At 59.6% G+C, this 13,124-nt stretch overlaps 1 protein-coding gene across 5 annotated transcripts in view; it reads left to right on the top strand.

The window, feature by feature from the left end:
* Positions 1–11,597, top strand: part of STIMATE (STIM activating enhancer) — a 38,428-nt gene extending 26,831 nt beyond the window's left edge. For 2 of the 5 annotated variants that reach the window (XM_036994932.2, XM_036994936.2), the window contains 7 exons: positions 80–175; positions 3,462–3,583; positions 7,112–7,252; positions 7,596–7,708; positions 8,530–8,607; positions 9,261–9,410; positions 10,940–11,597. In XM_036994932.2, coding sequence (XP_036850827.2) covers positions 80–175; positions 3,462–3,583; positions 7,112–7,252; positions 7,596–7,708; positions 8,530–8,607; positions 9,261–9,410; positions 10,940–11,056 — 817 coding nt within the window. In that variant the 3' untranslated portion in view covers positions 11,057–11,597. Of the gene's footprint in view, positions 1–79; positions 176–3,461; positions 3,584–7,111; positions 7,257–7,595; positions 7,709–8,529; positions 8,608–9,260; positions 9,411–10,939 lie in introns of all 5 variants that reach the window. The other 3 variants (XM_036994934.2, XM_036994933.2, XM_036994935.2) reach the window with 3 other exon arrangements.
* Positions 11,598–13,124: the final 1,527 nt, after the last annotated feature.

The raw sequence follows: 13,124 nt of genomic DNA, 5'->3' as shown, positions 1-13,124 counted from the left end.
TCTCAGACTTACCGTTTTCCCCAGTTGGACCTCACCCTCCGGATGGGGTGGTAACAGTTGCCGATCCTGTTTTGTACAGGTTTTTAGACACTTCCAAACAAGCCATAGGAATGCTGTTCATCCACTTTGCAAATGTGTACCTAGCAGACCTCACCGAAGAGGACCCTTGTTCACTGTAAGTGGCCCGGATCTGAGTACAAGCCCCACCCGCCCCGCCATTAAAAATGTAGGCTTGCCTCTATCTCCCTGTAGCTCGAGAAGGGTGCAGCTCCCCGTTGTCCTCTGGGCGGACCGCGCGTGCCGCCCTAAGCCCAGATGCTGCTGCCAGCCATGTGGCTTTGCCTGGTGACAGCTGCTCTGTGCACAGCTTTCTCCTAACCGAGCTAAGTTCTGTCCCTTATTTTTTGAGGACACTTATGTCCCCCCAGTTTCCAAGCAGCTTCTGGCAGCACAGCATAGTACCCTGAAGGAGTGTGTCTGTGCTGGGACAGGACACGGGGCTTCCCTGTGGTGTCAGCCACTCAGAGTCAAAGCCGTTGTTGTCACCATTGACCGCAGAGACCTGAAGACCGTGGGTGGTGTCTTCCCATAACGTGGTCTGCCTTCCACACAGTCCCCAGAGCAGCCTGTGTGAGACCCCCCAGTCAGTCCGTGATACACCGTCCTCCTTGCTGACAGCCCCCAACCTAGCCTCCCTTCGCCGCTGCAGTGGAAAAGGAGGCTGCCTGCCTCACGCCGGCGCCATCTCCTGCCCTCCTGGCTCGGAATCGTCGCTCCAGCCATGCTCGGCCGGTGCCAGGGGCCCTCAGCCCTCCAGCTGTCTCCTGCCTCTGCGCCCGGCTCCCACTGCCCTCCGCCTGGAAGGCCCTCCCTGCCCTGCCTGTGAGGGAGAGGGGTGCAGAGGGCTGATGAGTGCCTCGCCCAGAGGTTTGGGGTGTAGTTAAGATCCTGTGGGCTGGAGCATTCTTACAAGCTTCTCTTTTTTGGCGACAGTGTGCAGTTTGAGACTTAGTCCAGGCCCAGATTGCCAGAGGCAGTTGTGAATTCTCCCTCTCCGGAGCCTTGCCTTCAGACCTGGATCGGTCGTGATCTGTTTGGATGTTTGGGTGCCCCAAAGCAGGGAGGGGCCCGGAAGGGTGATCCTCCTGTAGGGGAAATGGTTAGAAAAGGGCCTTGTCCTTTCAACTCTTGGCTCAGCAGCGGGTTCATGTCCTCTGGTGAATGGTCTTGATGTCATTGGCTGAGGTAGGCTCGGCCTGCTGCTCACCCAGGGGCCCTGGGCTGAGGAACCCTAACTCCTGGTGTGGCTGTGGCCACACGGCCCTCCTGTGCTGCTCCTCTGTCGCCCATCTGCACAAAGGTGCTGCAGCATTAGGGCACATTGGCAGGCTGATCACAGCCAGGACGCGGGGGCTGTTGGCACATCTCCAGGGCTCAGCCTGGAGGAGGAAAGGCCGGGGACAGAGTTGGTGTTGGTGGAAAGAGCCGTTGATGGAGAGGCCAGACTGGGAGGCAGCCTGACGTCCCAGGGCATCAGTTTCCTCATCTGCCCTGTGGGTCCTGCTAGGTCCCGTGGTCACCACGGAGGTTCCTTGAGGTGATGAGTAGAAGCACCCCAGGAAACCACAGGCTTGTCACTCTAGCTGCTCACCGTCGAGTTGGAGGATATGGTTGTGAGAATGTGCTGGGAGCCCCAGCAGCCAGGAGCTGCCGGCTGGGAGACTGGGAAGGCAGAGCGGGCAACGCTGCAGGAGCGGCAAGGCCCTGGGCCCGCAGGAGGGCCAGTGCTGCCCTGGGACCCAACCTGGGCCCCACCGTCATCTCTGCCCGACTTTACCAATCGTGGAGGGTGGGGCTGGACCTGGGCATCTTGGGAGTCCCAGACCTAGACGGGAAACCCGTGGCAGCTCAAGGAGGAGGCACTCAGAAGTGGGGACAAGTGGCTCAGCGTGCTGCTGGCATCCCCTGTGCTGGGGTGGCTGCTCTCCAGCGTCCAGGGTCCGTGATGGAGAGGCGCTAGGGTTCTCACGGCACGTATATACAGAGCCCACTAGGTGGCAGGTGTCGCCAGCACGCACAGATTCTTTTGATCCTTAAAACAGCCCCGCAGGACAGACGCGGTTGGGGAACTGCGTGAGGCACAGAGCGACTACTCAGCTGACCACGTTCCCCCAGCCCAGGAGTGACAGCAGGGATTGGAGCCCAGCCAGTTTGGCCCTGGGGCCCTTTGATACTGTGCTGTCTGTCAGTCTCTTCTGGGCTGGGGACAGATAGAGCTTTCTGCCTTTATTCCCAGGGCCAGCTGAGCTCCCAGGAAGGCCCGGTGAGGGGACGCGTGAGCTAACATGGGCATGGGTACCAGGTCTGTGTGTCGCTTTCAGGAGGGGTCTCAGATCTCAGAATCTCTTGAAACCAATTAGATGTATGCCTCTGAGAACCACAGACAGTAGGGAGGGCCAAGTTGGGCTGTGGACCTGGAGTCCCTGTTCCTTCCAACTCCGGTCTGAGAGTGACCCCTTGTGATTTGAAAGAGGAAGGGCAGGCAGGAGACAGCGCCGCCCCACCTCTGGTCTGGTCACTCCAGGGTGCTGGCAGGGTCTGCTCCCTCCAGTATCAGAGTGCTGCGGACATCGCCAAGGCCCGGGCCTTGGGGTGGGGGTTGTGGGTCTGAATAAAATGTCTCAAGCCTCAGCACCTCAAGCGAGGAGGTTGGTATATAGTATCAGAGCTTCTCTGGGGGGTTTCTGAGTCTTGGGACACCCCAAAGGGCAAGGACCTGACCGCATGACTGTGTGTCTCCTGTGTCTGGGGCCTGTGGTTGGTGCCCTGTGAGGCCTGGGTATGGGTACAGGGCCCTTGGCAGACCAGTGGGCAAGGGGTCTTTCGCTGGAGAGGGGAGAGGTGTGTGTCGGACAGATGGAGACAGCCGTGTGGGACCACGTGGTCCAGGTGTGCGGACTCTGCTGCGCCTCCTCCTTTTCCCTGGGGAGTGGAGCGCTCTCTTCAGAAATATTTACATGTACTTGTCTCCCCAGCCGGCCCTGAGGCTCAGGACGGGTGAGGGCCACGTGGCCCTGCCTGTGGGCGGCGTCCTGGACGGGGTGCCACAGCACTGACTGGGCCTGGATGGTCTGGCCGCCTGAGTGAGCAGGGTCACTGGGGGTCTGTCAGGAGGCTGGTGTGCCTGCCGCCCTCCTGGGCCGCCGCCTCTGGCGAGTGTCCCTCTCGTGGGTACCTGAGGTCTTCCAGGTTTCTTTCACTCCCCACTCTCCCCTATGCTGTTGGACCCCTGATGAGTGTGGGCCACTGTCAGAGGCTTTGCCGCCCCCCACAGTCCCAAAGAACTCAGCCAGAATGCTGGGTCGGAAGCCTTGACCTTGGCCCTGGCCGGCACTCCGTGGCTTGGGCTCCTGCGCCCCACCAGTGCTTCCTGACAGGGCCGTCATGCCCTCTGCCCACAGGTACCTCATCAACTTCCTCCTGGATGCCACCTTGGGCATGTTGCTCATCTACGCAGGTGTGCGCGCCGTCAGCGTCCTGGTGGAGTGGCAGCAGTGGGAGTCCCTGCGCTTCGGCGAGTATGGTGAGGTACTCCAGACCCAGGCGGGTGGGGCTTCCCGGAGGGGGCTCTGCGCGGTCCCCACTCAGCCCTCCACCCGGGTCCGAGGCTTCACTGCCCAGGCTCCCACTGGGTGGCAGGAGGCAGGAGACACCCTCGATCAGGGAGCAGCCACGGCGTGTTCCTCTTCTGCCAGAGGGCATGGGCAGTCCCACCTATAGGCCTCAAGGCCCCCTTCCTGCTGCGTGTCTGCGCTTGTCCCTTCTGGGGCCACAGGATCAGCCCTGGAGGGTCCATCGCCTGGAGCCAGCTTGCCTCGCCGTCTCATGGCCCTGGGCTGGCCTGCCACCCAGCATCTGGCATACTCATTCACCAGGGACACCAGATCCATGCTACTTGCAGACGCAGGTTTAAACAGGTGACCTGTGGATGCTGACCCAGCTCTGAGCACTCCATCTGATCAGACCCCATGGGACAGCTTGAGCAGGAGGCTGCCTTCCTGCCAGCTTCAGGCACAGGCATGGTGCCTTTGGAGCTACTGGGCTGCTGGATAATATGCCACTTCGTATGCCCAGAGACATGGCTTCGTGTGACCTCAAGAAGCCTCTGGTGAGGGTACCCTCTTCAGGCCCTGCTGCCCCCCGGGGATTTGGGGCCCTGGTTTAAGGAGTAAGGGCACCTGTTCCGCCTTCACAGCTCCTGTCCTCAGTGGGAACAGCATCAGCGGAGCCTTGGTGTGAAAGGGACACACAGGACAAGAGGGAGGGAATGCAGGCGGGATTTTGGACTCCGCTCTCCTTTCCTGGCCACACCTCCCAAAGGCTTACTTCTACCTGGCTCAAGAGTCCCAAGGGACCCACATTTAAAAGGGAGTCCATCTGTGGAGCTGGCTGTAAGCGCCTTGGGTATTTCTAGAAACCTTAAGTAATTGTTTGTCTCCATTGAGGGGAGATGAACTCAGAGGAGGGCTTTTCTTAGCCCTGTTACTTGATCCCTGGTGAATCACTGACTTAAGATAGTGTCTGACACACGGCATGTGCCCCTGTGGCTCGAGGAGAGCTTCGGAGAAGCTCCAGGTCATCGGACAGAAGTGGCCCAAAGCAGCCGCATCCTCACTTACCGGGTAGGCACCCAGAGGGACTAGTGACACACGAGGCTCACCTAGCCAAGGCACAGCCGGGACAGGGGGCCGAGGCTGCCACACTGGGTACCCAGTTCCCCCAGCACCTCCAAGAACAGTGCTCACACCCCTTCTCTGCTGTTAAGAACCCTCCTTGGAAGGCAAGGCCCTCAGCTCAGCTGTAGCTGACCAGTGCACGGAGACGCACACACAGCCAGTTACATGCCGCTTGGTGCCCTTTCAGTGAAGACACATTCTCAGCATGTAGTTCTGCCTCCCCAGGGGCAGGCTGGGAGGAGGCGTGGTGGTGGTGCCTCCTCCAGCCTTGGCCTGCCCGGCGCTCCCCGTGGGCTGTCCCACCTCTGCATTTGGAAAGCAGTCTTCCCCCTGCTCTTTGTCAAGGACCATCTGAGCCTCCCTCCCCAGGCAGAGGAAGAATAACGCATGTTCTCAGTTACCTGATTTCTATTTATGTTCATTTCTATTGTTTCTCTGCTGTTCCTGTAACAAATTACCATACCACACGTCAGTGGCTTAGAACAGCACAGATTTATTACCCAGCAGCCCTGTATCTCCAAAGGCCAGCATGGGTCTCCCTGGACTAAAACCAGGGTACTCGGCAGGACCACTTCCTTGGAGTCTGTGGGGGGGCTGGTCCTGGCCTCTTGGGCTCCCGGGGGCTCCCTGCATGCATTGGCTGCATCTGTGGGGCCAGTATTCTGCCTGCCGGACCTGTTGACCAGCCCGTCTGCCCCGGACAGTAATCCCACAGAGGCCCCGTGGCTGTCTTGTCCCATAAATGAAGAAGAGGGGCTTGCTTTCTATGCGCTTCCCTTGTCCCTGCAGGAGAGGGTGAACTTGCTAACAAGAATGGGACTTGAATAAGCCACAGCCGAGGCAGGACCCAGGACACGAGTGTGTGTGCAGTGCGATGGCCAGGTGACCCTTCCCCCGGTGCAAGTCCAGAGTGGGGTCTGTGTCTCACAGGCACCAGTGGACTTTGCTGGCTGTGCTCCTTTGCAGAAGCCTCTGTAGGCGCAGACATGTTCCCTTCTCGTGTCCCCAACCCCTGATTTATCCTGAGGAAATAGTTCAGCAAGACAGCACCCGTGTACCTGAGGTTGTTTAGGGTGGTAAAGGGTTGGGACATGGCGAGAGTACCTGCCATATGTGTTCCTGAAAAGTGAGACCCTGGGGGAAGTTTGGGAGATGCTCAAATAAAACAGAAACAAACCACATGTTTGCTCATTCCAGCCGAGGCTGCATGTGGCCTGGGTGCACGGCAGGACCGGTGTGTGCACGTGGTCTCACCCATGAGCTTTTCCTTTCTTTGCCGTGGTTTTTAACTTTCTCTACAAAACATCAAAAAGAGAAAGAGGCAGCTGCCGCTAAGCTCTGGTGCTGGAACACAGAGCTGTGTGAAGACGGCGGGAGCCCCTGTCCCCTGGTGTCGGTCACTCTGAGCGGCAGATCAGCGCTCTGTGACTTTAAACACACCGGTCCCAGTTCAGAGGTAGCACTTTCTGTCTGACTGTCCCCAGTCTTACTTAACAGTTTTTAACAAATATTTGCATCTGTTGTGTTTGAGAATTTTTCTCAATAAGGACAGGTAGTTTACTGAAAGGATTACAAAAGTCCATTAAAATTCTAGCTCCGGGAGACTGTGTGCTTAGGAGATGTTTTTTTGGCTCAAGCATGTCTTATCCCAGAAGTGAAAGTACGCAGGGCGAGCTCAGAGGAGGCACCAGTGGCTTTTTGTGTGCTTCTCCCAAGGTTTTCCAGAAAAGGGAATGGCCTGGAGTATCCATTACAGCTGCATGAAGGCATTTGGGCGGGGCGGGGCTGGGGGCCTCCAGCACCGATGCCCGGATGGACGGGGATCGCTGTGGAAACTGTAGGGTCAAACAACAAGCTCAAGATGCCCCCCTGGGCCAAATCCGCTTCTTCCCGCCTGGATCGGGGCCTTGGCCTCTGATGTGTTACTCTCCGCACCTCTTTGGGACAGCCGTGTCAAGAGCTCCCAAGCAGGCCCCTGGGAGCCTCCCCCACCCTACTCTGCCTGAGTCTCCCACTGTGGGGAGGTGTGCGTTGCTCCCCAGAGGCCCATCCTGTGGGTCCTGCCTGTTGCTGAGGGTGTAGCTCATTTCTGGGAGGGGCTGGCCCTCTGCCCTTTGTCACATCCCTTGTGGAATACTCTGGAGGCACTCCAGGCCCTCGCCCGCCAGCATGGACTGTTGGGCTTCTCCAGTGTCCAAGCACGGTGACCCGTGGGATCACAGGTGGACCTTGTCATCCGCAAGGCACTGCCGGTGCTCCTGCCTCCTTGCCTTGCCGAGCGGCCCTTTTCTTCCTTGTCCCCAAGCACAGGTGTTCTGAGGTGCCCCAAACTAGACACAATCTGAATTCCTCTAGCCTCAGGTTTCTGCTTTCAGGGCCGAGGGCGGCAGGAACAGCCGGGGGTCGAAGAGGGGGTGGGAGACGGCCAGGAGGCTGTTTGCTGCTTCACAGTCAGCGTCAGCCGCTCAGGGACGGAGGGCAGGACCGACAGCAGCACAGTCCTGGAAAAATCAACAGTGGGTAATAATAGCGGTGTTGCCTAACGCAGACAGCCTCTGCCGGTGGGTGGAGACAGCCAGCTTTTCCGAGCTGCCAGCAGAAGCCTCTTGCTAACTTTAGTGCACTTTAATTATATCTTAGATCCTCTTGGAAGCAAAGCCACTCTGGTACCTCCAAATTAGGAATTCTCCTTTTTGTTTAGAATGCCCTCGTCTGTTTGAGCAAAGTGCTTCTTGTGGCTTTGGGGCTCTTTGGGGGGCTTTAGAGCAGGGGCACCAAGGGGGACAGCAGGGTGGGGGTCCCCAGTCCCCGGGGGGCTGATGTCTGGGCCGAGCGGCTGAGTGCCCCTTGTCCCCGCAGGGGACCCGCTGCGCTGCGGAGCCTGGGCTGGGCAGTGCGCGCTCTACATCGTCATCGTGGTCTTTGAAAAGTCCGTCGTCTTCCTCGTCCTCCTCATACTGCAGTGGAAAAAGGTTTGCCCCTTGTCCCTTCTTCAGCAGCTCGCGACACTGACCTCCCTACCTCCCCAGCCTGCTTGGAAAACCAAGTATGTTGTTTCCTTAATTTCTTTAACCCTGTGACTGCACCCTGGATTTGGTCGGCTGCTTTGTCAAGAGGAGCAACTTGTCTGTTTACATAGCATCCACCTACTTCAGTTATATAAATGTCACTCTGGACTCAGCCTCGGGCATGTAACCTGATGGAAACGAGTCCCTGCCCTCCAGGCTTGCTGTCTGAGAGCCTTCAGGCCACACTGTGAACACAGGAGGCTTCTCTGCCTCTGCGATGTCCTCACGCCCCCGTCTTGGCAGGGGTAAAGGAGCCGTTTGGTGCTGCAGGCACAGCTGGTCCCTGGTTCCCGTGTTCCCTTGGCCCTGCACTCTGGGTTCAAGGAGCTCAGATCTTGGCCTGCCTTTGCTTTTATTTGTGGCTGAGTTTTTATATTTTAAGAAAGTAAATGAAGGCTTTTGGGAGCGGTCTTGTAGCTCGTTGTAAGGGTCTGTTGTGGGCACCCACCTCCCTCCCTCCCAGTCCCTGAGGCCCACACTGCCCCGTGCCTCCAGACGAGTGGGCCCTGCTTTCCTCAGACTCTGCATGGCTCAGTGGCTGTGAACCTCCTGAGCTCCCCAAATCCACACCATGGGGGATGCTGCCCAACTGAGCGCTCCTGGGGACCGCAGGCTGGGAGTGTCCGAGCTAAGCCCCCAGGACCTTTGGGTGGCTCATGGCCGCCCCCACCCCCAGCACTTCCCAGGCGGCCCTCCCCGCCTCACCGCGCCCGCTTCCCTTTCAGGTGGCCCTCCTGAACCCCATCGAGAACCCAGACCTGAAACTGGCCATCGTCATGCTGATCGTCCCCTTCTTTGTCAATGTCAGTGCCCTGCTGCCCCTCTGCCCCGTCTGCTCCCTGCCCCTGAAGCCCCAGGTCCTGAGTGTGCCGGCACTCACTGTCCCCGGGTCCTTCTGTGTGGGCATTCGCCACCTCCCGGTCCCCACCCTGGGCCTGAAGATGGCAGGACTACTTCCTCCCGGGCAGCCCTGCCCCAGGGCCTCCGTGCAAGGTGGAGGGTCAGGGGACTCTGTCTGCCCTCTCCACCAGGGCCCCCACCAAGGAGTGCGCTTCCCCATCAGCACTCCTGAGCACAGAGCCCGGAGCTCCACGCATGAGGGCTAGGAGGGAGGCACAGCGGGAGGCCCGGCCTCAGGTGGGCCAGAGGTGCTGGCAGCTGCAAGGAGCCGGCCCTGAGTCCGGAGACCTGGGGCCCAGGCCCTGCTCCCCCAGCACAGCCGCAGCACAGCCCCGCCCCAAAGCCCTGGGGTGGGCAGGGCAGGGATTTTCTGGCTCCTTCTCTGATAAGAAAAGGGAAGCAAAGAAAATGGAGTTTGGGAGTGTGTGTCTAGGATTCCTGGAGAGCAGGCGCTGGGGGAGGTTTTCCTTCCTGCCGCTCTGGGTGCTGCAATCTGGAGGGGGTGGGGGGCTGCTCTGGCCTCCCCCAGAGTGACCTGCGCTCTCCCGCCCCTCAGGCTCTGATGTTTTGGGTTGTGGACAATTTCCTCATGAGAAAGGGGAGGACGAAAGCCAAGCTGGAAGAAAGGGGAGCCAACCAGGACGCGAGGAGTGGGAGCAAGGTCCGCTACCGGAGGGCCGCGTCCCACGAGGAGTCAGAGTCTGAGGTGGGCCCTGCTGAGGCCCCGGCACTCCGGTTGGCACCTGTCCTCTCAGTGCCTGCCAGGGGAGGGAGAAGAGGCCAATAACTCCAGTCCAGCTGGATGGGTCCTGTGGCCCCATGGGAGGGGGTGGAACACCCAGCGGGTGCTGGCCTCCAGCAGACCCCCAGCCCTGAAGAAAAACAGGAAAGCCGGCAAGGACTGGCCGTTGACCTTTGAGCATTAAGGTGTTTGAATCCCTGCCCACTCCTGAAGAGCAAGGAGGTGTTGGCTTAGCCAGCTGGCAGGAGGTCCGGGTAGCCAGACCTCCCAGACCTCATTCCTTATTTTCAAGTTTCCTAATTCAGAGGATTGGACCTGAATGGGACTGGTGACTATTACTAGGGGCATGGAGGCAGCCCTCAGCACCCCCTCTGCACCTCTGTGTGCCGCGGGGTGAAGCCGCAGAAAAGGCTGATGCTCTTCCCCAGAGACACCGCCAGCCGTGTGGGGGAGGTGGGGTGAATGCCGGAGACCTCGTCACCGCACGCCAGCCAGCTCTGCGGCAGGCGCTAGCAGGCCCTATGCAGACCCTAGGGCAGCCTGTTGGGCTCTTGGGGGCTGCCTGGAAGGCGGTTGACTGTGAGCAAGCAGATGAAGGGACAGAAGGGGAACCTGCATCTGCTGTAGGGGCCCCTGGAGTCAGCACAGGGCCTGTCGTGTTGGAGCTCGGTGCCCGCTGGGTGAATGACAGCATCACCGGCAGAGGCAGCTGCTCGTGAGCAGTCGTGGTCACGTGGTCTGACATCTGGCTAATGTGAAATTCACGGTGGCCAGAGCAGCATAAGTTCCGGAGGGTGGCACAGAATGACAAGTGAGGTACGGGCGCAGGTCCGAGCCGGGTGGACGGGGTGCTCTGTGACTGGGCTGAGGCAGGGAGCCAGAGAGCACTTGACAGGGGACAGGACTGGGCAGGAAGCCCCACAGAGGGGTGGTCCCTGAGGTGGGGGGGCAGGACGAGCTCGGGCCCCCTGCACAGCTGCTCAGAGGCCTGAAGGGCCAGGCCAGGGGTGTGGCAGGTGCCCAGTGACCCAGAGTGTTCGCCTGGACGTCCAGGGCACACGGCTCCGTTGTTTGAGGGGCTCGGAAAAGCAAAGGGCTAAGTTACAAAGTTGGCTCAAAGCAGCTGCTCTGAAATGCCCCTGCCTTGGGTTGCCCCGTGTCAGTACTGGGCTTTTTTTGCCAGGCTGACCTGAGGCTGCTGGCCCTTGCTGAGTTGCCCTGATGCAGGCTCGGCCCTGGCTAGTGGGTGGATGGAGGAGTGGGGCACACGCAGAGGGCAAGGGTGTGGACTCGGTGCTGGTTCCAGTAGACCCTGAATGTGCTGGGAGGGAGTGAGGTCTGGGGAGGGCCAGCGGCCTCATTCTGCAGAGGGGCCTCCCCATCCTCTTGTAAAGACCTGAGGCCGCCCAGAGGGGCTGGCACCCTGTGCGAGGGTTGGGGGCAGAGGAAGATCTGCTGGCCATGACTCAGGCCATGCCTGTCCCCTGCCTCAGATCCTGATCTCGGCTGACGACGAGATGGAGGAGTCAGACGCGGAGGATGACCTCCGCGGGCTGCCCCCGCCAAGGCCTGCCAAGAAGAAGAAGCACCTCTTTGGGCTGCCTGTGTGACGTTCCTTCGGGGTCAGGTTTGGGGGCCCAGCAGCCGGCCGCTCTGCCGCCCCCTCCCTCCCTCCTCCGTGTGCCCCTCCTCTTCTACCTCCGTCCTCTGCTCACTCCCCGGCTACTGGGACTCAAGGGGGGGCACGAGCCAGCACCGGCCAGGGCACCTGGAGGTCCCTACCCGCCCGTTGCACTACGAACACTGACCAAATACGCAAGCGAGGCGTCTGTTTGCGGTCGTCCCAAATGGTGTGGTGAGGGAGGGACCCAGAAGCCGCCCCGTGTCTGGCTGGATGGCGCTAAGGAAGAAAACCCCACACAGACGGTGGGTGGGGCCTTTCCACAGGGCTCAGGGGCCAGGAAGATGTAATGTTTGGGGCTAAAAGTCACTCGTTGACCAAGTTGGAACTGCAATGCTTTCTTACTCAAAATGGCTTTTGTAACTTGATTTCTGAAGCCGGTTTTATGAGCTGTCGCAGTGTTAATGTTTTTTGAGTATGTGTTTATTTCCTATGGGACTAATGGGCAAAACAGAGATTTTTAAGTCTTCCATATGCTGTTGACTTTTATATTTTTAAGTTATATTTTCATACTATTGTATTTAAAACTCTTTTTAATCCCCAAAGAAATGGGTTTGTTTGCCTTTCATGGGATGTGGGCTGGTGGGAGAAGAAATTTGGGGTTTCTTACTTGTACCATTGCTAGGTAATCCGCGAGGAGATGAGGTAAATGGTCCCGGTGGAGGGAGGTGGGCCATTACCCAAGTCGGCCCGCCCGGTGTCCCTGGCCTGAGCGGGGGTCGCTGGTCTGCACCGGCACCCCGGGCGCGTGGAGCAGGAAGGCTCTGCCCCAGGCCCAGCTCCGTGGCGTTCCTGCTGGCGGACTTGAGGTCTTAGTTAGAGGTGACCAAGAAAAGATCCTAGAAGGTCTTTGTAAAGTCGGAGAAACTGAGGCTGTAGGCCACTCCTGGGTGTTCCCTGCCTTTCTTCAGAACCTCCATCTGAAGTTTAAACGCCGCCTCCGACTCCTCGCCCCCAGTACGGCCTTCAGACCCAGCCTGTGGACAGGCTTCAGGACCCTCAGGCCACCCCTGTGTGCCATCCTGGTGGTGCGCCCTTGTGCACACGGTCTGGAGAAGGGCCTGCAGACCGTGACTCTGCTTCCCCAGGCTCTGGAGCTGTGGGCAGCCGGGCGGGAGGCAGGTGGAGGGTGGGCGCTCCTCCCATCCGTGGGCAGCACGAGGGTCTTCTGCCCCCTCCTTGGCACCATGGGGATGGGCTAGCATCGCACCTGTGCTGCTGTGAGCAGCAAGGCGGAGTAGCCCAGGGGCAGCTGTGGACATGGAGGAGCAGGGAGGCACCCCTCCCGGGTGTGGGCTGGAAGTGGGTGGGTGTGGGGAGACCACGCTGCCCAGAACCTTCTTAGACCCACCTGAAAGTGTGCCTCACTTAGCAGACTGGGTCTGAGCCCAGCTGTGAAGCCAGACATCCGGGGCCTGTCCCCTGCCTCTCACAGCCCTGCCTCACCGTCTCTGGGAGTCCAGAAGGCAGAGGGATCCGGGCTGTGACTGTGGCCCCGGGCGGTGGGCGCGGCGGTGTATGGGATTGCATGCTCTCGCATGTCTGCCCTCTCCCCATGCTCTCCACCACTCCCACCCCCCGTCCCAGCTGTGTTAGTGGGTGTCCCTGCCAAGGGGCGGTGTTTGGGAGGACCAGAACTGGCATTGCTCCTGAGAGATACTAGCCCTTGCAGCCTCACTGACACCCCCCTCCTCCTCTGGGTTCGGTTCAAGCGCACCGTGCCTGCAGCTGCCTCCCGACTTCCCTGAGCGCGGGGTTGGAGCTCTTGAGCCTTGAGCTCCTGAAGTTTTGAGCTGGGGACAGGGTGGGCCACAGAGTATGACAGACAGAGGCTGAGTTATGCAAACCTCAGAGGACCTGCTTGTCTCAGGGCCTGTCCCGCCGCCTCCTGGGCAGCAGGTGGTGGCCTCTCCCTGTGCCCTGATTTTCAGTCAGGGCTTCAGCCTCTGAGCATAGTTGTACGGCTGACTAGCAGATGGATGTCTACAGGGTGTCTG

The sequence above is a fragment of the Manis javanica genome, chromosome 3 (assembly GCF_040802235.1).
Source record: "Manis javanica isolate MJ-LG chromosome 3, MJ_LKY, whole genome shotgun sequence".
Classification (NCBI taxonomy): domain Eukaryota; kingdom Metazoa; phylum Chordata; class Mammalia; order Pholidota; family Manidae; genus Manis; species Manis javanica.
The sequence above is the reverse complement of the archived record's forward strand: the minus strand, read 5'-3'. Positions and strand labels throughout refer to the sequence as shown.